The sequence below is a fragment of the Papio anubis genome, chromosome 7, assembly GCF_008728515.1.
Source record: "Papio anubis isolate 15944 chromosome 7, Panubis1.0, whole genome shotgun sequence".
In the NCBI taxonomy this organism is placed as follows: Eukaryota; Metazoa; Chordata; class Mammalia; order Primates; family Cercopithecidae; genus Papio; species Papio anubis.
Genome location: NC_044982.1, coordinates 46,212,263 through 46,237,212, shown reverse-complemented (window position 1 = coordinate 46,237,212; position 24,950 = coordinate 46,212,263). Strand labels below are relative to the sequence as shown.

General features: G+C 33.7%; 1 protein-coding gene across 6 annotated transcripts in view; it reads left to right on the top strand.

Moving 5' to 3' along the window:
- PPM1A (protein phosphatase, Mg2+/Mn2+ dependent 1A) overlaps nucleotides 1-24,141 on the top strand; it is a 55,237-nt gene extending 31,096 nt beyond the window's left edge. For 5 of the 6 annotated variants that reach the window (XM_003901886.5, XM_021941276.2, XM_009211660.4 and 2 more), the window contains exons 2-6: nucleotides 5,402-6,255; nucleotides 8,028-8,145; nucleotides 12,219-12,327; nucleotides 13,812-13,869; nucleotides 14,871-24,141. In XM_003901886.5, the coding sequence (XP_003901935.1) occupies nucleotides 5,402-6,255; nucleotides 8,028-8,145; nucleotides 12,219-12,327; nucleotides 13,812-13,869; nucleotides 14,871-14,900 (1,169 nt within the window). In that variant the 3' untranslated portion in view covers nucleotides 14,901-24,141. Of the gene's footprint in view, nucleotides 1-80; nucleotides 134-5,401; nucleotides 6,256-8,027; nucleotides 8,146-12,218; nucleotides 12,328-13,811; nucleotides 13,870-14,870 lie in introns of all 6 variants that reach the window. The other variant, XM_009211652.4, reaches the window with a different exon arrangement.
- Nucleotides 24,142-24,950: the final 809 nt, after the last annotated feature.

Below are 24,950 nucleotides of genomic sequence, written 5' to 3'. Positions count from 1 at the left end.
GATGACTGTGTAAACATAGCATTTGCAAGTAAGTACTTTTTGGTATTATATTTATATAATCAGCTCTTGTATCCATGTAGCTTATAGTTGGCTGCTTCCCCAGGACTCTACAAATTATTCAGAACCCAAGGAGGTAAGATTTTTATATTGCCTATTTTCAGTATGTAAAAGTCCAGCCACAGAACTATTAATTTACCCTTGACTGTGTATTTACAGTTGCTATGGAACTAAACGTAAAATTTTATCAGATGGTTACTTGGTTTGTTACATTTTTATATTCTAATATACTGTATATATTTTTTAAAGTCTGGGGTTTGCTTTTAGAAAGTATATTCTATCTTTAAAGAATTAATCATTTGGTGGTTTCATGTGTATATCTGGAAAATAACTACTGTACTTCTTTATAAAAGTGAGAGTAAGTTCCCTGCTAGTTGAGGTTGGAATCTAGATGTGGCTGTGTGTGTAGGAATTAGTAATTAATCAGTGTCTGCTTGCTGAGTGCCTCATTTTTGCCAGGCTCCGTATGGGTGCCTTGCAAGGCATTGCCTCATTTAAACCTTGCAACAGCATTCAGAGGAAAGTATTATTAATATGCCCACTGTACAGATGAGGAAGTTGAGGAATGCTTTACTAGTAGATGTCAAGTGTCTTAAGCATAGTACCTCCCTCCTCAGCCTCCCTCCCTCATCCTAGTTAAGGGAATTGAGACACAGAGATAAGGCAATTTGCTGTTGACCTTCAACAGATGACTTAACCTCACTGTGGCTCAGTTTCTTCATGAGTAAAACAGGGTACCTATCTTTTAGGATTGGTGTGAAGATTAAAGAAGTTAATAGATATACAAAACTTTAGAACAGTGCTTGACTAGTAGTAATTTCTCCATCAATGTTAGATGTTGTTATTAAGCCTGTGACCACTGGTTATCTCATGAATTGTTCAGAGATAAAAATGTAGGCTATAGAAAAGAATAAGGAGGAAAGCCAGGCTCCTAATCTAATATAGATGTGAATCTTAGTTAAGACAATCCTATGTGCTTTTAAAAGATTTCATAGTCTGCTTTTCTTTGGCTCTCAGTTTCTTTTTTTCTTCTCTTTTTTTTTTTTTTGACTTCTTAGTACAGGTAACTTTTGAAGGAATTCAGCTTACCTTAGATGAACCAAAGAAAAGCTAAAAGCAGAGATAATTTAGAAAAACTAAAGCAGATACTGTGTTCCTAAATTCCCTGTTACCGCTTCAAAGTCCGGGAAACACCAGTTGCAGATACAGCTGTATCCCATTGTGTTAGACCCTTTCCTGAAGCCATTCTCTTTTCTTTGTCTTCCCAGAGAGAAACTAGTCATTCAACAAAGATTGAACTACTTCTGTGTGTTAGGCTGTGCTCCAAGTGCTAGGAAGACACCAGTGAATAAAACAAAAAGTCCCTGCTCTCATGGAGCTTACAGCCACTATTCTGAAGTTTGTCTGTATTCATCCTATCCTTGTTTTTATACTTTCACCAAATATGTGTATAGAATTGTTTTGCTGTCTTGTTCAGCATATTGTCTTCTTTTGTTTTTTAGGAATAGCTGTGTTTATGTAATTAGATCTGTTTTTGATAAATTGTATTCTGTTATTTATTCATTCTACCTTCTAATGAGCAGTTAGGTTATTTCCAACACTGACTATTATGATTCTCCAAAAAGATCATTGAACAGGTCACCTTGGATGGATGGGTGGGAGAGTTTCTTCAAGACAGCATGTTTCATACTTTTTATTGTGACCACAGTAAGAATTATATACACCTCAGTTTAGTAAATACAAATATACACTTGGAAAAAGACTTCAAGAAACAGTATTTACTTACTTTTATCACCTGGGATGCACTCTATTTTGTTTTGTTTTGTTTTCTTGAGACATTGTTTCACTCTTGCTGCTCAGGCTGGAGTGCAGTGGCATGATCTTGGCTCACTGCAACCTCCACCTGCCAGGTTCAAACAGTTCTCCTGCCTCAGCCTCCTGAGTAATTGGGATTACAGGCGCCTGCCACCACACCCAGCTCATTTTTTGTATTAGTGGAGACAGGGTTTCACCGTGTTGGCCAGGCTGGTCTCGAACTCCTGACCTCAATTAATCCACCCACCTCAGCCTCCCAAAGTGCTGAGATTACAGGCGTGAGCCACAGTGCCTGGCCTATTTTATCTTTTTAAAATGCAGTTTACACACAACCCAGCTGATTGAGTTGTGTGTAACCCATACTGATTAAACTGATTTTATCACCCATGTTCATTATTTTTAAAACATTGTTTTGAGATCTACAATTAGAAGTGGAATTGCTGAGTATTTGCTTAAGTGTATCTTCAGCTTCTTCAACTAGCTCTTGCCAGTTGCATTTCAGAGTGGTTGAACCAATTTAAACTCCTGTCAGCACTCTAGGGGAGTTCCTGTTTCTCCACATTCTGACCAACTCTTGATTTTGCCAGATGGATGAGAAATGGCATTTGTTTTAAATGTGCCTTCCCCTATTTACTAATGAAGTGTTTAAAGTGTCTTTTAAAGTATATCATGTAGAAGTTTAATGTAATGGTAATCAGAGCTGGCAGCAAGGAGGAAATATTGTGATTGACTGCCTCCTCTGGCAGAAAAAATGGTGTAATAATCGTATAATGTCTATATTACTTATAATGTGCTAGACACTATACTTTGTGCACTGTATACATTATTTCATTTAATCCTCATAAGAATCTTGTAAGGTTAGTGCCTTCTTATATACTTTTTTTCTTTTTGGAGATGGACTCTCGCTCTGTCGCCCAGGCTGTAGTGCAGTGATGCGATTTCAGCTTGGCTCACTGCAACTTCTGCCTCACAGGTTCAAGCCATTCTTCTGCCTCAGCCTCCCAAGTAGCTGGTATTACGGGCCTGTGCCACCATGCCTGGCTAATTTTTATTTTTAGTAGAGACGGGGCTTCACCATATTGGCCAGGCTGGCCTAGAATTCCTGACTTCGTGATCTGCTCACCTCGGCCTCCCAAAGTGGTGGGATTACAGGCGTAAGGCACCACACCCAGCCACCTTCTTATATACATTTTATAGAGGAACAGATGGAGAAAGAGACTCATAAAGGTTCAGTAGTCACACTATTACTAAGTAGTAGAGCCAGAATTTAAACTCACGTTGGTCTGATTTTGTAACTTATTTTCTTTAGTACTTCATGCTATTGGTGAATTCTTAGAGGAAGAAAGTTTGTCATTACTATTCTCTTCTGTTGGTTTGTCTCTTAAATGTGTTTAAGTTTTTGGGTTTCACTCACATCTCTTTTTTTCTTACCTTTTCTCAAGATACTGGAGTCTTTCCTATGTAAAGCTTCACCTTGTTTCTAGTCTAGGATAGTGGTTTTGTAACCTAGGATAGTGGTCTTGATTACTGCAATTTTGGTTGATTATTTCTTGTTGGCCCTTAACGTGCCTCCATCTTCTGCCTTAGGCATTGCATCTAATCTTTTCCAGCAGTTTGCAGTCTTACTGTGTCTCAGAATCACATATGAAAATTTAAAAATCATAGATACCTAGGTTCCAACCCTGGCAATTCTGATTTGGAAATACTTATTTTTCTGTTGCACAGCCATGGTAGAGACCCATTTTCTTAGGGGTTAACAATGCTTTAGAGTCACACAGACTTGAAGCAGAGCCCTGATGCCATTAAACTTATTAGTTGAGTGATCTTGGCCAAGTTATTTAATCTTGGCTAAGGTTCTTCATCTGTAATTTGGAGATAATATTATTACCTGCCTTAGAGAGTTGTTGAAGAGATTAAATGAAGTAATGCTTGTAAAACACTTACCAGAGGGACTTAGACTACTTCTTAAACATTGCCTGCTAATAAAGTGTCATTATTACGTTATTCTTTATCCAATCAAAATACTCACCTTTGCAATGTGTATCAACTTGATGTCAGAAAAATAATCTGATAAATATCACCGTGAAGGATGAATGATAGCTAGTTTTCATTACTTACGTTCCATTAGTTGAACTGTACTAGGAGGCAGAGACAGATGGTTTTATCATGCCAATCAACCAGTCTTTTCTGCTTATGTATCAGTTTGGACCTACGTGGAAAATGAAGGGGAAAACAAATGTTTTTCTTTCCTTCCTAGGAGGATTTTCTTCTTGCCCTTTTTCTCAAAGTTCCCTCTCTGAGCTGAGTATCATTAGCATCATCAATACCCTAGGCTCAAAGCTGCATAGTGATTTACCTAGATACTTTTCTCCACCATTATTCCCTACTACCTAACTCCTCTTCACCTCCATTAAATTTCTGTTCGTCATGCTATCCTTCTTTCGGATTGCCTTTAGTTCAATTGTGACTTACTTGATTATTTGAACCCAGGTCTCTACATTTCTAAGCTATTGTTCAGGTAAGGGCCAAGGTAAATTCTGACCAGCTGTCTTTTTGCCTTGTGTGGGCCCATTCTAGACCAGGGAGTGTTAAATTTTGAGTATTGGGAAAGGAGTCGATTAGCTGAGCCTTCAGGCTTGTCAGCAGGGCTGTCACTATACCCTATACCCTTTGATTTTCTTTATATACCTAATGGTCATAGAGTATAATAATAATCGTACATGTTATTATTATTTGATTAATAGATTACTAGTAGTAATTGTGTTATATATGTATATAGTACACTTTGTTATCTGTATATATAATTGCTTGCAACTTGAAATTTGAGGCTAGAGCTTTTATAGTAATTTAATAACTTACTTTATCAAAGACTGAAAAACCTCATGGAAAAGGTAGAATGTAAGCTAGACTTAAAAGCATAGGTGCACTTTTTTCTATAAATAGAAAGGATGAGGCAAGAGTTTCCAGTTAAGGAAACTGACATGAGCAAAGGCTTGAAGGAGCATGCAAATTTGGAGCATTGTGAGTAGATTATTTTTTAGGTTTTCAGAGTTCATGCAGTGATGATAAAACTAGGGAGTTTGGAATCAAGCTTGAAAATCCCTGAATGTTCAACCAAGATATTTGAATTAGTAGGTTTTTTGGGTATGTCATGAATTCGCTTGGCTTTTCTTGATTGATACATGTACAACTTAATCCTGAGCTTACACATGTTCATTGTATCTTTAAACACTTGGCCTGGTTTGTTTAAGTTGATGGCCACTGCCAGGTCTCCTTTCTGCCTTCTCCCCTTTATCCCAGTGCTTTAGTTTTTTTCTGCCTTTTTGTCTGTTGTGCGCTGTGCTTCGTCAGGCTTTCCCCCAGTTCCTCCTTGTTAATCTCCAGATTCAAAGTTGGCAACACAATGAATGTCTGCTTAATACAAGAGTTTTGAATTCCTGCATATCTCTTTCACTTACTAAAAAGATTGTTTGGTACATATTTTGTTGATAAGACAGTTATTGACTTTTCTGTTTCTCTTCCTTTGCAGACCTAGAGGATCAAGACATAATGGGAGCATTTTTAGACAAGCCAAAGATGGAAAAGCATAATGCCCAGGGGCAGGGTAATGGGTTGCGATATGGGCTAAGCAGCATGCAAGGTTGGCGTGTTGAAATGGAGGATGCACATACGGCTGTGATCGGTTTGCCAAGTGGACTTGAATCGTGGTCATTCTTTGCTGTGTATGATGGGCATGCTGGTTCTCAGGTTGCCAAATACTGCTGTGAGCATTTGTTAGATCACATCACCAATAACCAGGATTTTAAAGGGTCTGCAGGAGCACCATCTGTGGAAAATGTAAAGAATGGAATCAGAACAGGTTTTCTGGAGATTGATGAACACATGAGAGTTATGTCAGAGAAGAAACATGGTGCAGATAGAAGTGGGTCAACAGCTGTAGGTGTCTTAATTTCTCCCCAACATACTTATTTCATTAACTGTGGAGACTCAAGAGGTTTACTTTGTAGGAACAGGAAAGTTCATTTCTTCACACAAGATCACAAACCAAGTAATCCGCTGGAAAAAGAACGAATTCAGAATGCAGGTGGCTCTGTAATGATTCAGCGTGTGAATGGCTCTCTGGCTGTATCAAGGGCCCTTGGGGATTTTGATTACAAATGTGTCCATGGAAAAGGTCCTACTGAGCAGCTTGTCTCACCAGAGCCTGAAGTCCATGATATTGAAAGATCTGAAGAAGATGATCAGTTCATTATCCTTGCATGTGATGGTATCTGGGATGTTATGGGAAATGAAGAGCTCTGTGATTTTGTAAGATCCAGACTTGAAGTCACTGATGACCTTGAGAAAGTTTGCAATGAAGTAGTCGACACCTGTTTGTATAAGGTAGCTAGACTTTTTTAAGAAACATAAAGTGATTTTATGTCGTATTAATCACTACCCTAGTATTTAATCATCTTAGAATCTGTAATTCTGAAAACTAAGTTTTTGGCACAATTGTAGGATACTGTAGGATACTGTTCACCAGTTATGAAAATATATCATAGGAACACTATGCAGAAATAAATTACCCAGTTACCATATCTGCAAGAGTTATAAGCTGAATGTTTAGTCTTACTACTTGAGCTTTGTAATAATGTGGAAGATTATCAAAGGTAAAAAGATTTTATCAGAATGCATGTTTTGAAAGAAAGAGGGTGGGGAGGGTTAGGCCTTAGTGTCTATAAATGAAAAGCATTTTAGAGATTTAATATTTTGACCATGTGATATCTCAGTACATTTATGATATCCTAATACTTTGAAACTAAGGTTTAATGGGTCTGTAGCACTTAAAAGAGGAATGTAGTGATCATTAGATGTGATGTAATAGAAATAGCCTTGTACATGGAGTCAGAAGGACTTAATATGAGATTGTATGGTTTTAGGTAAGCTATTTAAACTCTGAATAATCAGTTTTTTTCATCATAAAAAGGGTAAGACATTATTATGTTGTCTGATGGGGTTGTCAGGAAGATCAAATAGGATAATATACATAGGTGAGCTAGCTCAGCCCCTTTATTTTACAAATGAGGAAGCTGAAGCCAGAGAAGGTTCTACAAACTTTAACGAGTCAGACAGACTTGAGACCAAAGCCTACCTCTATTACTTTTGTACTCTACATTCCTGAACAAATTGTTCAATCTCTCTCAGCTTTAAAATGGAGATAATAGCATCTTATAGGACTGCTGAGGAATTAATAAGCATGTGTGTGTGTGTGTGTGTGTGTATATATATATAATGCCTAGTTTAGCATATAATACATGCTACACCCTTTCCTAGAGATATTATAAATGACTTGTACAAGGTTTTATACATTGGTAGCAGCATTAAGACTAGAAAATCAAGCCCTTGACTTGGGTTCAGTGTTTTTTCTGCCACACTCTGTTCTGTTTTGTCAATAATGCTTATTAACTTATTCTTTGATTTTTTTTAAAACAAATGTTGACTTTTAAAAATTCTTAGATATATTTGATACTCAAATATTTTAATTACAGCATTTGAATACTTAGATGTCTTTAAAAATGAATGTAGTTCCTAAAAGTTGTCAGTTTTTAAAATTATACAAGTTAAAAGCTAGTTTATAAACCTTATGTGTAGTTTTACCTCTTATTTCATATTTCTACTTATGAAGCAAATGTATTAGCCCCACAATTTATAATTTATTTTAAATGTAATTTTATCAGGTACGTGTAACTGCAGGTCAAATCCTATTGTAAACAATGCCGCTAAAATTTTTTGTCATGTTGTATGGAATGAATGTGTGTGTACATGTATATTTGTGTTAGGTATCACTTCAAATTAAGTCACCAGTAAATGTTTACAAATAGTATTGTTTTATAGAATTATAAAAAATTATTATTACAGTGCGATTAACCTGTAATGTTTCTCTCCTGTCTTTTGGAGTATTGGTTATACTGTATTCTCTCTATACTGTTTGGGGGAGTGGGAGTCATTGCACACACACACACGTGCGCGTGCACGCGCATATATATAATTTTTCTCCCTAAAAGTAACATTTTCACTAGAACAAGTGTAGCTAATTGGCACAGCTGTAAAGGTTCTCAAGGCTTTGAAGAGCAAAAAGAAAACTCAGATTTCTCAAATTTTTTTCTTCCCAGGGAAGTCGAGACAACATGAGTGTGATTTTGATCTGTTTTCCAAATGCACCCAAAGTATCGCCAGAAGCAGTGAAGAAGGAGGCAGAGTTGGACAAGTACCTGGAATGCAGAGTAGAAGGTGGATCATTTAACAAAAAATAAGTAGCTTTATTAAAGAAAAATCTTCAACACAGTCAAACTTTAACATTTTAGCTTTTAGATTTTTATGTGTCTTTGACATCTAGTGTCTAGTGTACGAAAGTGGAAAAGGACATTTCTGTAGTAACTGTTAAGATGTATGCAGTTGTCCTATCACAGTTATATTAGAAATAACAACTAGCGTGGAAAGTAACTTACATTCCGTTCAGGATACTTTTGTTTTAAAAGGCTAAAATGTTTGTGCGCTCTAAAATTCTTAATTCACTGGCATGAGTAATTTTATGCCGGGAAAATCTGATTTGTGGTTTATTTAATTACAAAGAGATTGTGATGGTGATAATTTGAATACCATCTTTCTATGAAAAGCTGTGTATATTAATTTTTAATCTCCAGGGCCTTTTTTCTATAACTTGAAAATCACAGACTCGTCATTAGCAACTTTATATACACAACTTTAAAAAATTTGCTTTAAACTGTTTCAGAGCTTCTTACCTAAGCCATAAACTGTCTCACCTAAACAAGATAGACCTCAATAAAAGACATAATATTTCTCCACTTGGCAGAAAAGTAACTGCCAAGTAAGATTAAGAAATAAGTTGGGCATTTCTGAAGTATATTTCTCATAATTCTGCAGAGACTTCCAGTTTATTGCATATATGCAGTAAGTGTATATATTACGCAGTTTCTCTAAGCAGAAAAACTTGACTTTGATAGTGTTAAAACATGAAAATGCTGGTGAGCTGGGGTAGAAAAAAAGTAAGAAAAAAATTAAATTAAAAAAATAGCGTTAAAATGCATTTTAGGTTCCTAATGTCGTTAATTTGCACATGAAAGACCTCTAATCGCATGCAAACATTGACCTGCCACACCTACATCCCACTGTGCCTGCATTATTAAAATTACTATTCACTTTAATTTTGTTTTTTCCCTTTTTACTGTTTGATACCAATCATAATCAGTCTGATACTAGAATCATGATTGGTTTTGTTCTTTAGTACTGTCTAGAGGTTACTATTTTGTTTTTATTGCCGTCCGCCACTTGATAGTCATACATCTAGTATGTGTTTGTACTATTTAGTATTGCATTCATTGGACGTACTGTTCAACGAATTTGTCTCCTTACTGTTACCAAGGGTCTTGGAATTTTTATATTTTAAATTAATCATTCAGTATAAATTATAGGTATTATAGTAACATTTTAAAATATTTAGAATGCTACAATCATTGGTTCAAACTGTTGATTAGTGGAAAAATATAAATTCGTAAGAATAATATGTATAGGGATAAGTTGATATTTAATGTATTGGCACTTTAACTTGGGCACACATGTTTTCTTATTGGTTGAAAGAAATAATAAGTATTTTAATATTTTTACTATGAAATGGGATCCAATTTTAGAAATGAATTGCTGCTTTTTTCTTTAGTGTGTACTCTTTAAGTTTTAGATGGAATTATGAAATATTCACTTTACGTAATTTTGTTACAATAATAAGTTTTATATTTCTTATCAAGCAAGAGTTGCCACCTGGACAGAATTTACATTGATACTCAATATTTTTGATATGTTAAAATGTTATTATACTTGTACCATTCAATTGGAGATTGTCATAAATTAAATATGGTATTTTTTACTCAGATTTGATGAGACTGCAACTAGAAATTAAATACTACATTAAAATTGCTGCTATTTTAAAACATAGAATGTAACTGTTTGTATTGTAAAAGTTGTTGTATGTCCTCAGTGAAAAATACTGCCTTCAGCTTCCAAAGCAGGCACCCGAATGCCTTTTTCTTTTCTCTCTCTCTCTTTCTTTAAATACATGCCTTCACTAGATTGCTGTGACCTACTAAACCTCATTTTATTTGCTTGGAACATTTTTGGCTTCTCTGTCCACAACATAGAAAAGGAAAGGCCTTCCAGCTCTCCTTTTCTGTTATTTGTTCCCTTCTAAATACTTGACTCTCTGGGGGTGTGAAAAGATTCAGCTCATAATTTATACTACTATTAATTTTGTGGTCCTTCTAAACCAATTTAAAATTATACTTTTATGTATATATTTTCAAAATCTTTGCTACTGACTACCTTAGCTTTAAAGTTGCTAATTTGGAGATAACTGATAGAATCCCTTAAACTTGGTGGAGGGGAGTGGAAAGGAGCAGAATGTGTTCATGTATATGTATGTGAAACATGGATCTTCTATACATAAATATTCTTTAGAAGAAGCGTTCAGTCTTTACAATTCTAAGTAAAACGTATAGATAACAGAAATTAAAGGAATATTTCTTAAAAATTCATTTCTTTTTCTTTTTTGAAAGCAGACAGAAGCAAGGCTAGTATAGTATGAATGGTCAGGTAGTTTAAATGTGTTTTCCCACGTGGAATAGGAGATATTAATTGTTTTTAAAGCTTTACATTATTTTTTCACGAGAATTTGTTTTCCTGTAATTTTCTTCACAGTTAAAATATCCTAATTTATATTTTAACAAAAGAGATGTAAGATACATCAAGTATAGATGATTCAAGGTAATGTTTTTTAGACCTGAAACCATTATTGATTCAACTTATCATCAGTGTTTATTTCTATTGTATCTAGTTATCTATCCAAATAATTGTATTGGCTTAGTGGAGACTGTATGTTAAGTGTATTAGTTTTAGATTGTGAAATTGTGCAGTTTAGGTAAACATCAAATCCCTTTATTTTTGTACAGCAGATTTCCAGCATTAGAACCATGTAGAACAAATATACTAGATGTTAAAGATTACACAATAAAGGAACTTGGCAAACCAAATCTGAGATCCTTGCTTTTTGTTCAGATTTAAGACTGTTTTTTTTTTTTTTAAGGCAAAAAAGTAATAGATGGTAAAAATTTGGCCTTTATTCTAAAAGGACAGTTTGAACCATTTAAAGAAATATTATGGGTAGCCATGTCTTCTTTAAAAATTTTGAGGCCTGATTGAAGGATGAATCTTTGTATGCATTGTTATTTTCAAAGGTATTTACAAATTGAGAAGCAGAATGATGATTTCTTGCCCCACTAATGACGAAGAAAATACCATTTCTTACTGTAAACATTGAAAAACAAAAACTCAACAAAACTTGAACATATAACTTACAAATAGTTTTGACTGGAATTTGCATGTGGAGTATGTGTGCTAAAACTGCAAGTGAAGACTTTTTATACTTAGAGGAATAGTTTTAGAGTTCTTTGTAAGGTTCTTTGTTCATAATTTTTTATATTCTGTGATGTGAATAACAGTATGCATCTGCACAACAGCACTACAGATCATATTGCTGTGCCCTTTTAATAACTGGATATTTTAAAATTCTTTTAAATGCAGTTGTATGGTTTATCAGATGGTTCTCTTTTTAAGCATTGTGTAAGGAAATTTAGGCCTTTTCTATTCAAGGCTTTGTTCAAGTAATCAATGAAGGAAATGGTATTATATATCTATACAGTATATTGTTTAAAGATACTTTAGAGAAGAATTAAACTGAGACAGTGATGTTCAAGTACATAATCTGTGCATGCTATTTAAGTATCATTTTACAAATATAAATATATACATAAAGTAATTGAGTTAGTATATAATCTATAAATTCCCCTGTAATTAAGGGTTATTATTTTCAAATCTTGAAATTGTTTGTTTTTTAAAATTCCACGCAGTGTATTATATAGGGCAAAGTTCAGGAAACATGTTTCCAGTCTAAAGAGAGAAGTGATGTAAGAAGTAACTAGTTGACATCTTAAGAAAGGATATTCTCACTTGTGCACACATATCCTTGATTATATAATATGCTGATTTAACATGAAATATTTTTTCATATTTTAGTTTTGATTTGAAGTTAATCTTATGTGTCATTTTGTGCATTTTTTGTCATAAATCTTCAAAGGTCAACCTTTTTTTTTTTTTTTTTTTTTTTAATGATACCAGATTAGAAATATCTCAGATGTGGTAAATGCCATCTTTAAAAAGCTAGGTTATCTTTGTTTCGGTTTTCTTTTTAATTAAATTTGGATAACACTTACAAAAAAAGTACTTCTGATTCCCAGAAATCATAAAGAAGCAGGGGGAAGGCGTCCCCGACTTAGTCCATGTGATGCGCACATTAGCGAGTGAGAACATCCCCAGCCTCCCACCAGGGGGTGAATTGGCAAGCAAGTAAGTTACATTCTGTACACTCTTACGCTTTATGTCAGTGTATGAAAATGTTAGGTATTCATTGATAAAATGTGTGTTTACCTAATTTCTGAACTGATGCATTTGTCTGTGTTTTAACCTGTGATTTCAATTTTTTTTTTAGTGTTAGACTATCTAGAGCTTGTTTAGACTTAGATGTCAGTATCATTGTAACTAATTGCAGTGAGGGTTGTCTTTATTGGAAGTTTGGTTGGCATTGATTTCCTCATAGAGCATAAACGAGGTAATACACTGAAAGAATTTTTAAACTAAATTACATAGCACTACATTAAAAATTTACAAAATTCTAAGTGTCATCATTAGTAGTGGTATAATTTGATTTGGTCAATCCCTGAGTAATTTAACACCCTGAAAATTCCCTTTCCTCTTATGGACGATGTTTCTATGTCTGATTTTCCCAGTGTTTTTGGTTGTTGATTGCTGGTTAGTTGGTTTTAGGTGTCAGGGAAGAAGAATATATTTCTTGTCTTTTCCCTTTCCACTTCAGTTCATAGAATTGGACTACTTTGTGTTAAATATTAAGGTTACATCTTTACATAATAAAGTGGAAAATTCAAGCAGTTCCAAGGCTTAAAACATTTTTACCTCAAATATCCATATAATTGACTTACAAACATAAAACTTGCAAATACCTTTGTCTTGAATTTGGATATAGAGTAAATGTGCTAAAACTACAAGTGAAGACTTCTTGTACTTACAGTGAAGATACATTATTGACTAATTTTCTCGATTCTCTACCATGTTTTGCAAGTGTGACCATGTTCTTTGTAATCACTAAATAGTGATTGTAGAACTTCCTGTTTGAAGCTTTTATTTCTTGGAAACTTTTTTTCCATACGGCTTTCTATGAAACAATCTATAAAATTGCGTCAAATCAACTTTAGAAGTAGGTAGACTATAACTTGTAAATACACTACAGATTTTTAATAAAGTGTTACTCAAAACTAATTCCTAGACTTGTCATGGAAATGTCTTATTTCACATTTCAGTTTTAATAGAACTATTAAAAAGGGCATTAAGAAAAGTAGAAGCTTTATAAAGTATACTCTGATTCTTCAAAACTACAATGCAACTCTTACCTAGCTTATGTTAGTATTTAGTATTGTATCTTAAGAATGGCATTGCCATTGATGACTCATAACCATTTAAACCAGTTCAAATGGAGATAGACTATATGGACTTTTTTTTTTTTAATCTGTAATTTTTAGCCTTCTATTAACTGGGTTGGTAGAGTGTTATAAGACGTTTTAGAGTGAACTCACCTCTACTTAACATAGGGGCCCAAATATCTTAAAGTGAGGCTCACTGTTGACAGCAAGAAATAGAACTAAAATAATTTCTGAGTATAAGATTATCTTAGAAATTTTAATAAACACCTGGCTATGAGTTATTAAGCAGTGTTTTGCTTTCTGAAGAATTAATTTTCTGCATTTTTTTACACTTAGGAGGAATGTTATTGAAGCCGTTTACAATAGACTGAATCCTTACAAAAATGATGACACTGTAAGTAGCATTTTAGCTCCCTCTGCTTTCCTTTCCCCTCCACTCTAAATGCATATCCTTCCTACCTGTTTTTGCAGAGCTGTTCACTGTACCTATTCTCTTACACACACCCCTGATTGATTGCTTTGAACTCTGCTTGCTCTGATCTCTCCTGCACCACAGTTCTAGTGATTGAGGACATAATCATGGTGAGTGGCCACCTCTCTCAAAAAAAGAAGAAAGTCCTTTTGAATTATTCTGGATTTTTTAAGTCTTTACAAGCAGTCAACTTCAGAAGGTTTGCCTCCACTAAATGGTTTTTTTTTTTTTTTCGAAGTTGGGACTGTCTCTACTCAGAATCTTGTCTTATTCTGAGTTTTGTAAGCAGCTGCAGCAGAACTTCAGAATGTTTGTCTCCACTAAATAGTTTATATGGTTGGAATTACCTTTGTCAGGAATCCCGAAGTATACACTTCACTTAAATATTACAGAATTGTTTGCATAAATAGATATTAGAATGCCATACTCTCCAGTTAAGTGTTCCATTGCAATTCTGTTGTATGATGTTTATAGAAAAGTGATGACTTAAAAATCATGTGGGCACAGCTCTGAAATATTTTATGTATTGCATTATGAAGCTTCTTCACATCTCATCTTACTTGAGTTCTTAATCTTTTCTGATGCGATAAAGGTTTGTAAAAGTGGTATTCTAAAACTGTATTGGATTTCATTAAAGAAAAAATTCTTTTTAATATATTTATTGATTTAGTAATAATAAATTTGGTCAGCCTCACCATAAAACCATATTTCAAATATTTTCCAAAAACAAAACAAAGGATTAACAATTATTTGAACAGATTAAACATTGATATTTCATATATACACATATATACTTTTAAAAACATTTATTTTCTAAAAGTCATCTTTACAGAACATTATCTTTCTCCATTATCTAGAAAGTATGGTGTATTTTGGCACTGCTAAATTTTAACATTGTTCTTGTTTTGCTTCCTTTTATAAAGGACTCTACATCAACAGATGATATGTGGTAAAACTGCTCATCTAGTCATGGAGTTTACCTTCACCTCCAAAGGAGAGTACAGCTCAACTTTGTTGAACCTTTTAACATCCATCCTCAACTTTAAGGAAGGGGATATGACATGGGTGAGAATGATTACATCAGAGAACTTCAGCAGTACAACAGCTAGCCCAGAACTGATTTTTTTTTTTGTAAATTTGAGACTTATGTAAACGTGATTTCAAACCATAATTCATGTTGTAAATCAGACTCCAGCAATTTTTGTTGTATGATTTTGTTTTTTTGTAAAGTGTAATTGTCCTTGTACAAAATGCTCATATTTAATTATGAACTGCTTTAAATCACTATCAAAGTTACAAGAAATGTTTGGCTTATTGTGTGATGCAACAGATATATAGCCGTTTCAAGTCATGTTGTGTTTGGACTTGGGGTTGGAACAGGGAGAGCAGCAGCCATGTCAGCTAGACGTTCAAATGTGCAGATGATTATGGAAAATAATCTCAAAATCTTACAAAGCTGAACATCCAAGGAGTTATTGAAAACTATCTTAAATGTTCTTGGTAGGGGAGTTGGCATTGTTGATAAAGCCAGTCCCTTCATTTAACTGTCTTTCAGGATGTTCCTTCGTTGTTTCCATGAGTATTGCAGGTAATAATACAGTGTATTCATAAGAATCTCAATCTTGGGGCTAAATGCCTTGTTTCTTTGCACCTCTTTTACAAGTCCTTACATTTAATTACTAATTGATAAGCAGCAGCTTCCTACATATAGTAGGAAACTGCCACATTTTTACTATCATGATTGGCTGGGCCTGCTGCTGTTCCTAGTAAGATATTCTGAATTCCATTTTATCAATAAAGCTTGATTTAACAAACAAGAAATTTAATCATGTATGTGTAATTCCTCTTTTACCCCGGCCTTTTAAAACACTGTGCATTGTAATGAGACGTTTCTCATAGGGAAAGATGTTAGTCTCTTTTAATTGGACAACACTGTTACTCAAGGCATAGATGAAAGTGTTTCCTTCCATTAGAAAGACTAAAAGATTTAATTCTTGGTTGTACCTTAATCTATTTTTTATATAGTTTCTTTCAGGCTGCTTATTTTTCATTAAGATGTGTATCAGCTTGGATTTGCCTCAGTTTAATTAAAATAATTGTCAAAGTTTGACAATCTAACACTCTATGGTAGGGGGGTGTGTGTGTGTGTTTGTGTGTGTTTGCCCGTGATTTTTAATTGGCCCATGTCTTTAGAATCCAAGTGGTTAAGATGTATTTGTGATTTGAAATATAGCATGTTGATAATATTTAGCCGTTGGCCTTTACAAATAACTTTCAAAGCTTAAGGAATTGTAGATGTAAAAATAACCTAATTTAATTTAGGCTTAAATTCCTCTGATTAAGCATGTGAAAGTAAGTTTTAAAATCTGTCACATTGAAAAGATTACTGTTCCGTGCCCTTCTGTATTTTTGTCTCTTTAGGTTGAATATTGTATTTATCACCATGTAATCATTCAGTAGGCAGATTCCCACTAGAAAACTATTAAAATGTAAGACTAAAATACAACATTGAATACAAAATCAAAACTTTGTGTATAAAAACCAGTATAGTCCATTTTGTTATATTTGTTTTTTCCCTAACTTGGAAATATACATATTTGTATATATAGCCTTAAAATTAATGTAAAGTTAGGGGAGTAGTGGGGAAAGTAATGTGAAATGTCTCAGATTTAAGTAGTTAAATACCAGCAAAATTTTTTCATTATCCCTCTTATTTTGTGAGGTGATTAAATGTAACTTAATTGTATTTAATTTATATCTTATTCCAGCATGAATGAAGAAAAACTGAAGTACTATTTATATTTAGGAATTCGTATCAGTTGAAATTACAGAACCAATTCCATACTTACAATAAATACTTAATGTCTAAATCTGTGGTAGAGTGCGAAGTATGATAATGTTCTAAGTTATGGCTTTGCAAGTATCTAAATGTGCATTTAATGAATACCAGTGCTTGTATTATAGACTTAATTACCAGACATACTGGTACTGAAAGCTAAATCCCTATTATAACAAGCCAGTTCCTTAATATTTTAAGTAGACAGTTTTAGTTCCAGAAATTGCAAAACTTTGAACTGGACTGTATAATCTTTTGAGATGCACAACTTAAATCACAAGTAAGAGTATGTGATGGAAAGCTATATTTCAAACCATAACAGCATATTTATGACCTTTTTTTGTTTTGAGTCTTTAAACAAGAGAAAATTAAAATATTCCTGTCAAAATTATTAGTATTGAAATTAGGCTTGGAAACAAGAGAGAACTGTATTTGAGTGATCTCAGAAGACTAAATCTTTTCCACATGAATCAGCACTGCCATACTAATAATTTTTTTACTATAAAAATACAGGAAGGAAGTATACATTATAACAGCAGACTGTTCCTGATTCCTGGAGGTAATAGTGGGGGAAACCAACAGTACGTTTTAAAGGCACTTTTGCACCTCTACTGTGCACTTCATTCTTGTACCACTTAAATTCTTCACCCTCATCCCCTTTTTTTGTGCTAATTAGCATCTCAGGGCAATGCCTCAAAAATGTTTGATGTGTTCTGTTCTTTGGAGGGAAAAAGTTCTTGTGTGATGATAATGTAGTACTCAAAATATACTTTTATCACTTAAATGTCTTATTTGCTGCTATGAATAGGAAATAACATTTTGTATAGCAGGCTTTGTTTTACCCTAATATTAAAAAATTTCACTGACCTTTCTTTCATTGTTTTAACAGGGTAGAATCTCCTAATTTCCACTTTCTTGGGAATATACTTTTATAGACAATAGAAGCAGTTATCAATATGAGCGCTTACTTTAAAAAAATCAAAGTGATACTTAATTCAGCTTTGGAAGTATCTCAAACACTTACTTTATAGTGCATTAACTTGCTTCTAGAGTACTTAATGCAACTGCTCTAGCCACTTAGTTTTTTATACTAATCTCAACATTAAGAAATTTGGATTAAGTAATAAATTAGTTATGTAATTCAAGTAATCTGAATTACAGCAGTACTTTTAGTGATCATTCATATGACCATATATTAACCCAGCTAATAACTCAGTTTTTTTTACAAAATGTTTCGAGTATTATCGGTAAAACACTGTTCTAGGCTAAGCACCTTGGGACTGTAAAGAAATGAGTAGATCCTTGGCTTCAACTTTACATTTGGACAATTTATAATCTAGTGTATGTTAGTATTATAACTGGATCACTCATCAAAAAAAAAAACTATTGCCCACCCGTTATCTACCAGGTACTTAGCTAATCAAGGCAGGCCCCTGCCCTAAAGAGCTTGTTTATAAACTTCTTTTACTCACCTGAAAACTCTTCTCCAGTTTATTTTCTTCTCTCCAAAGTTAAAAATCATTCAGAAGAAAATTTTGCTTAGCATAAGAATAAAATTGGATTGAAGAGGCTTAAGCCCATTCAGTATGCTTGATTGCATTTATCGAATGGCCTTTATTCTTCTGCTGACAGCAGTAACTCAGAGGAATAGGTAATAGATTTCTGAAAATTCTCCAGCCATGGAAATGTAGGTGGGGTTTGAGTTTAAGGCATTTAAAAATGTAAATATCTCTAGCTAAATTTATCTTAGGTAGAACTCTGTGTTTTTGTAACACACTGCCAGTGTTAATGTCAAATTTTAGCCAAATTATTACTATGTTTTAATATTTTAAAATAATTTCACTGCCCATCTTTACCGGACAAACTCATTTGGAGTTCAACTTGTGATTTCTGAAAGAACTGATGAAATTGGGTACTGCTTTTTTTCTCCATTTTTTATTTTATTTTAATTTTGAATTTCATGGTATATACTTTTAGTTCAAACTTGGCTGTTTGTACAGTATTAGGATTTCGTATTAGAAAATATGTGTAAATATCTTAGTATATAATTGTTTCTCATTTGAGGTTTTTCTTCTAAGGGACCTTAAAGAGTTTTATATACTTTTGCTCACAGATACTGCTAGTGAGATTACCATTTTTTCAGTATCTAGTCTTCTAGTTTTTCTTTTAGGCATTAGGAAGCCTTCTTAAGAGTTCAAAATTTTAGAAGCCTAATTTGGTGTTACTTCCTTCAATTATGTGCCATGTGTTTTGGTTTATATATGTTTTAAATTGTATATTACCTTGGAATATGCTTGAAATATTTAAGAATACATTTTCAAAATGTATAATACTGTATTGTTTTGTTGATCAAAATAATAAGTCTCAGTTAAATGTTAGTTATTACTGATAGTCAAACGCTCAATAGAAATGATGAGAGGCATTGGTTCCAGTTCATTGTCAAATGAACATTTTGTAATTTTGTTCACAGGTTCTTTCCCTTTCAGTTGTTCTGTATATTAAGATAGTGGCTTCTGCTCTCACTGTTTTCCTATTTATATTACTAGCAGATAGGAGTGCTAATTAGAAAAACTTATAATGGTATTGAAATTGCAGTTGACAACTTATATTTTTATGAGATGGAGAAAAAGGATTGTTTAAGTTGATAATGTTGACTTTTTTTCTTCCTTATCCTGCACGAAATATTGCCCTCGTTTCCTCTACTTTCCTCTTGGTGTTTTCTCTTTTTTTCAAACAGAAACAGGACAATTCCATTTTCTTGAGCAAGAAAGCTTAGTGTGTTACTTCATCAAGGCCAGCTAATATTGTGTTAAACCGGGCTGAAAATGAGAAAACTTGGGAGATGGAGGAATGGGGAAATGGCAGTGGGATAGCTAGGGAAGGATTACTCTTAATTGTTTTAAAAGCCATAGGAAAGTCTTCCTTGTACCTGGCTGTAAATTTATAAGAACGATTGTGTCACATAAACCAACAAGAATCAACCTTTGCTGCTTCAGAAAATTTGATTTTTCCAGCAAGGAAATTAATAAGAGTTACTGATTCTTCGTCATAGAAACAACTGAGAAGAATTAATACAATGTTTCTTCACTAGAAAACCTAACCCTTCATTTCTTTTCATTGCTCCAAAACCCAGTTTTCAACTAATGGTTTTCTCATTAAACTAAATGTTTAGAAAAATTGTTTAGAGTTTTTCTTTTATATAGTCCTCCTGATCCAGTGTAAGACTATTTAGTAACGTGCATTTGTATGGTATTATCTAAAGTAAGTTAGATTGATGTAAGAGATTGGGTAGCTGCGGAACAAAATTAGTTATATCCTAATTAGGTACAGTGAATGACACAAAATCATTTTAGCAATGCTTCTTTTGGGGTCACCAGGCCTTGTGAGACTGATGAATCCTAGGGACTCCTTTACCCAGGAAAATGCATATATAACATACATATCTCACTAAAGTTTACAATATTGTAGTGGTTCATGGACCCCATGGTTAAGAGCCCATTCTAAAGTACAGTAGGGCATCATCCCTTTTCCTGCAAAGCCCAAAAATATATTTCAAGGGCATGAAAATAACTTGAGTGTATTTTAAGGAATTGTTTCACTCTAGAGGTAGATGGAGGGCCTGGCTAGAATCTGACATTAAAATACACTTTTTAAAAAATACTATATTTGGGGGGAGAGTGATTAAAAGGTGAAAAAAACATAGTATTCAGAAGTTTTGGAGATTAATGTCTTTCTCTAAGATTTGCCACTTTAGAAATTCAATAGGAAAGAGAGAAAACAGAAATTGAATGTATCTGGAACATTTTTGGCCTTCATAGTGCAGATATACTATGTTAACAAGTAATACATTTACCTGTCAGATCTCCAGGTTTTAAGGTTTTGAGCTTTCTAGTATTAGAATTCATTAAATGTTTAATTCATTTCATATTCTAAGGAATTAGGTTATTTACGTACTAATTCAGGATGTTAAAATAACATCCAACACAGACAACCGCCACCAATGCACAGAGTTAATGAGATTCCTAAAATATAGTTAAGTACAATGTAACAAACAGAATTTTGCATTTGTTGCCAAAATCAGATGTTTAATTACAGCTTATTGCCATTTGTGGGACTTCTGGAACACAGAAACCATTGTCTTACCTGGTTATCCCTTGACTAAATAGCATATCTGCAGGAAAGTACCTTGTTTGTAGTGATATGCCCCAATACTGATTGATTTCACTCTTGAAATGAGTTATATCACTTAATTTGTATAAACGTTATGAGTGGAGAGACATGTACATGTTAAAAGCATGTTGCATTATATAGAGATTCATTTTTTAAACTCTATAAATGTTAAGACTAATATAATTGCAGAAATATTTTTCTTAACTACAGTGTGTAACAAAATTCTTCATAGCAACTCACCCACTTTGCAGTTTATGTGATCCACACTTTTAAAGAAATTCCATAAATGTATATTTTGTATTATGTATTATTTCCTGGTCCAAAGAAAATATGTGAATTCAGTTCTAACTTTAAGAATGTACTGTTTATTTTCAAGTTCATTGAAAAATTGCATTCAGCCTGCTAATGGTTGCAGATTGTATGTTAGATGAAAAGTAGAAATAATTTCTAGTTTGCAAAACTGGTGCCACTAAATAAACAGGCAATTGCATAATGTGTGTGTATTTATGGTTGTTTAATATTGCAAGCAGCATTTTTATTCTAAGAAACCTGGAAAATTTGAAATTAGCTATTGGAAGACCTTAAAAGATTTTTTTTCAACTGAGAGGTAAATCTGATAGAATTTGAACTAGATTTGTTCCTTCCTGATTTTAGGAAGTTTACTGAAAGCCAGAAAGTTTCAGTTGATGGTTAGTTGTCATGAAACATTCTAGAAATAAAGAAGCCAGAGTAATTTATTTTTGGTAAGAACATTCCCATTTGTCTGTCTTCTAATAGATGATTACTCCCTTGAAGAGTTGAAATTGGGAATTGAGAGTGGTCTGGGAAAGGACTTCCTCACCTAGTATCTGTGGTATAGTGCCTGCTTCAAAATGGCACTTTAATGTGTGTGTTTTTAGGATGCAGAAAAGAGGTGTTTATTTCCTCTGCCAGTTCTGATCATTGGCTATATTATATCCTGTGTTCGTGTCTGAAAGTGACCTACCGGTTTAATTGATTCTAGTCATGGCTTCTATAATTAGAGAATTTTTAGAGTTGAACTGTTAATTAAAGTGAAATTCTGTGAGCCACAAGAGCTCATTTTTTTTATTGTAAAATGTGTAATAGAACAGTAATGAAGCTTCATAACCAAAGGTAAAACGTCTTAGAACTGAGTAAGGTTAAGTAAGGCAAATAAGGTTTTATTTGATTTATATGTAAATGGAACCTCTTCACTCGTCAAATTGTATCATTCAGTTTTGTTCATGGGTTTTTTTAGGTTTGGGTTCCCCCTTCACCCTGCTTTGGAGCTTTTCTTTTGAATGTCGAAGCTACTTTAAGTTGTTTTATTTCTTTTTTCTTAATTTATTACTGAGAAACTTTTAGTGGAGTGCCCTTCTCTTTTTCCTTTTTATCAATTAATAGTTCAAATTAAATTTCCCATCACTTAATAGCTCAGATTAAACTTCCCATCAAGTCCAATTTTATTATAGTTGAAAAGTACTATATTTTTTAATGAATTACGCTGGGAAATTGGTTTGCATGCCCTCTATAGAACTTTGCTTACTTGCCACAAAACCAACAACTTACCAGATGTTGGTAAAAGATTTTGCTCTTCTGGCTGCCTGTTGTTTACATGAGCGTTGTATGTATTTCTTCTGATACCCTATCTAAGGTGATTCAGAGTGCCTGAATAGTGAATTAGCTAAACATTCAACGTGTTTCTGTGATAGTTTAGATACAGGCTTGTGTCTTCCATACCAAAGCACTTCTCTATAGCTACACGAAAGTTTTTCCAGAAATCAATATGAACTAGCAGTATTTACAATATTTTGATTTTTGATCTACAAAAATGGCAGTTTTATCTAATTTAATTTGTTTCTGAAATTGTTATTCTTGAATGATCAGATTGCAAGTCAGTATTTGGTACTTCTCTCATTATTTTAAGTCTTTTAAGAACTGGATGAGACATTTAAAGAAAAGCTGTGTATAATTGGACAAATTTCCAAATGTGAGGCTTGAAAATACACAAATCAAATGTGTACAGATGCTCTAGCATTAGGTCAACATCAGTATGAGAAATGTTATTCCAGCAGTGACTGGGAAAGGAAAGGTTGCTGAATTTAAGTGTTCAGGGAGGAATATAATAAAGACTAAAGATGGGGGAAATGATTTTAAGGATTTATTTTGAATTACGTAATTGAGGTGAGTAGAGAGTTCCTTCTAATATTTTATTGGGGTGTTGACATGTGGATCCAATTTAGTCTGTGACTTGGAGACATCAGTGAGTAACTCTCTGAAAATAATTGTTCTTTAAAGTGCAGTCTTTGTTAAAGGTGACTGAGGGCTCTAACTTTGTTCTCGGTGTCAACTCAAACTCTGACTTAGGCTATGGCCATGCTGCACCTTTTCTAAATATATTTTTTGTATTTTATTTTACTATTTGTGTTTGTCTTGGTAACAGCTAAAAATTATCTAGTATTAAAATCAAAGCATTTGCTAGAAGAGTGTAACTGTTCTGGGTCAAAGGGATTAGATGTGTACCTTACATTAGCATACTGAAACCATTCAGGGATTGTTCTTCTAATTCTATGTGACAGTCTTGAATGTATATTTGATTCTATTAATATTTAACGAAAATATTTTTGTGAAGATTCACTGTAAATCATAAGAGCAGAGCTATTCTCAATTATTTTAGCCATTGAACTTTTAACTGCCTACTAACAATGCTGAAAGGGTTTTTTAACTAAAAGTTTCCAGAACAGTCCTAACAAAAAAATTTTCTAGTAATTGGATACAGTGGAGGCACATAAGTGGCTTTTTAAACTTATTAGGCATAGCAAATAAGTCTTCATGCACTTGGTATAAGTTTGACTTTTATAACTGTTCACCTTTCCTGATGTATTTTAACAGACATATCCTGCTGCAATGATCCTAAATAAAATGAAAGCAGTCTTAGCATTTGGTAAGGCCAGTGAAACTGTTTTTGTTCCTAGATCACAGAAAAGAAACTCCCTGGGTATCCTTCCTTAGAATTTACTTTCACGTCTGAAATCAGGATGCTTGCTTTTTGTTGTTGCCTTCTTTCTTTTTGTTTTAAATGTATAGGTCCCCAGGCCACATTCTGTTTTAGGGCTTCTGTAAGTACTCTTAGGAAAGTAAGTCATAAAATTCTGCCTCCTCGAATTTCATAAAGGATTTGTTTGCCATGTGCTCTGTCCTGATTTTTGCAACATATCAAATAAGCCAGACTGTTGAATGACAGTCTGGTTTTAAGTGTATTACATATGCATGTATAAATATCCTTGTTCAAGGTCAACTCTACAGTGACTGTCAGTAGTGTTACTGGTTCAACTTGACCTTCAGAGGTTTCCCTGCTTCACGACCAGATGGATTTGGCATCTGACAGGACCGCAGTGTCAGTAAAAGCTTCATCCCAAGAGGAGCAGGGTTCCAAGAAGGAAACTTCCTGGAGGGCAAGTCTCCATAATTTGAGATAAGGAAGAATACAGTAGCAATTTTTGAAGATCATGTGGTCGGTTCTCTGAATCTCTTGGAACCATCTTTGATATTTTAGTTTCTTGGACTGAATGTCACTTTTGTTCAAAAATCCTTTGGGTATAAAAATTTGAATATGTGAAAATGTACTTTTTAATCTTAGAATATGTGATTTTCTTCGACTTTAACTCAAAGTCATTTAATGAAGTTGGCATTTTTCTGCTTGGCAAGGGAGGAAGAGGAAAAGGGAAGGTGGAAGAGGGGAAGAAAAGGAGATAAATACTAAGGGCAAGAAAGAAGTGTTGTTAAAAGTGAAAAAGAAGGTATGTTTTCTAAAAGTTAGGAAAATCATATTTTTATGAAATTAGCCACCTTATAAATCATCCTTATGTTTTATAGCAGTCTCTAATGCTTGGAAAATTAGTCATGTCTCTTCCCCACCCCCCATTCCCCCATTATGTTTTTAACTCTCCCCTCCAGAGGGGGTGAGTTAGGGGGAGGAGGAAATAATGCAGCTTTG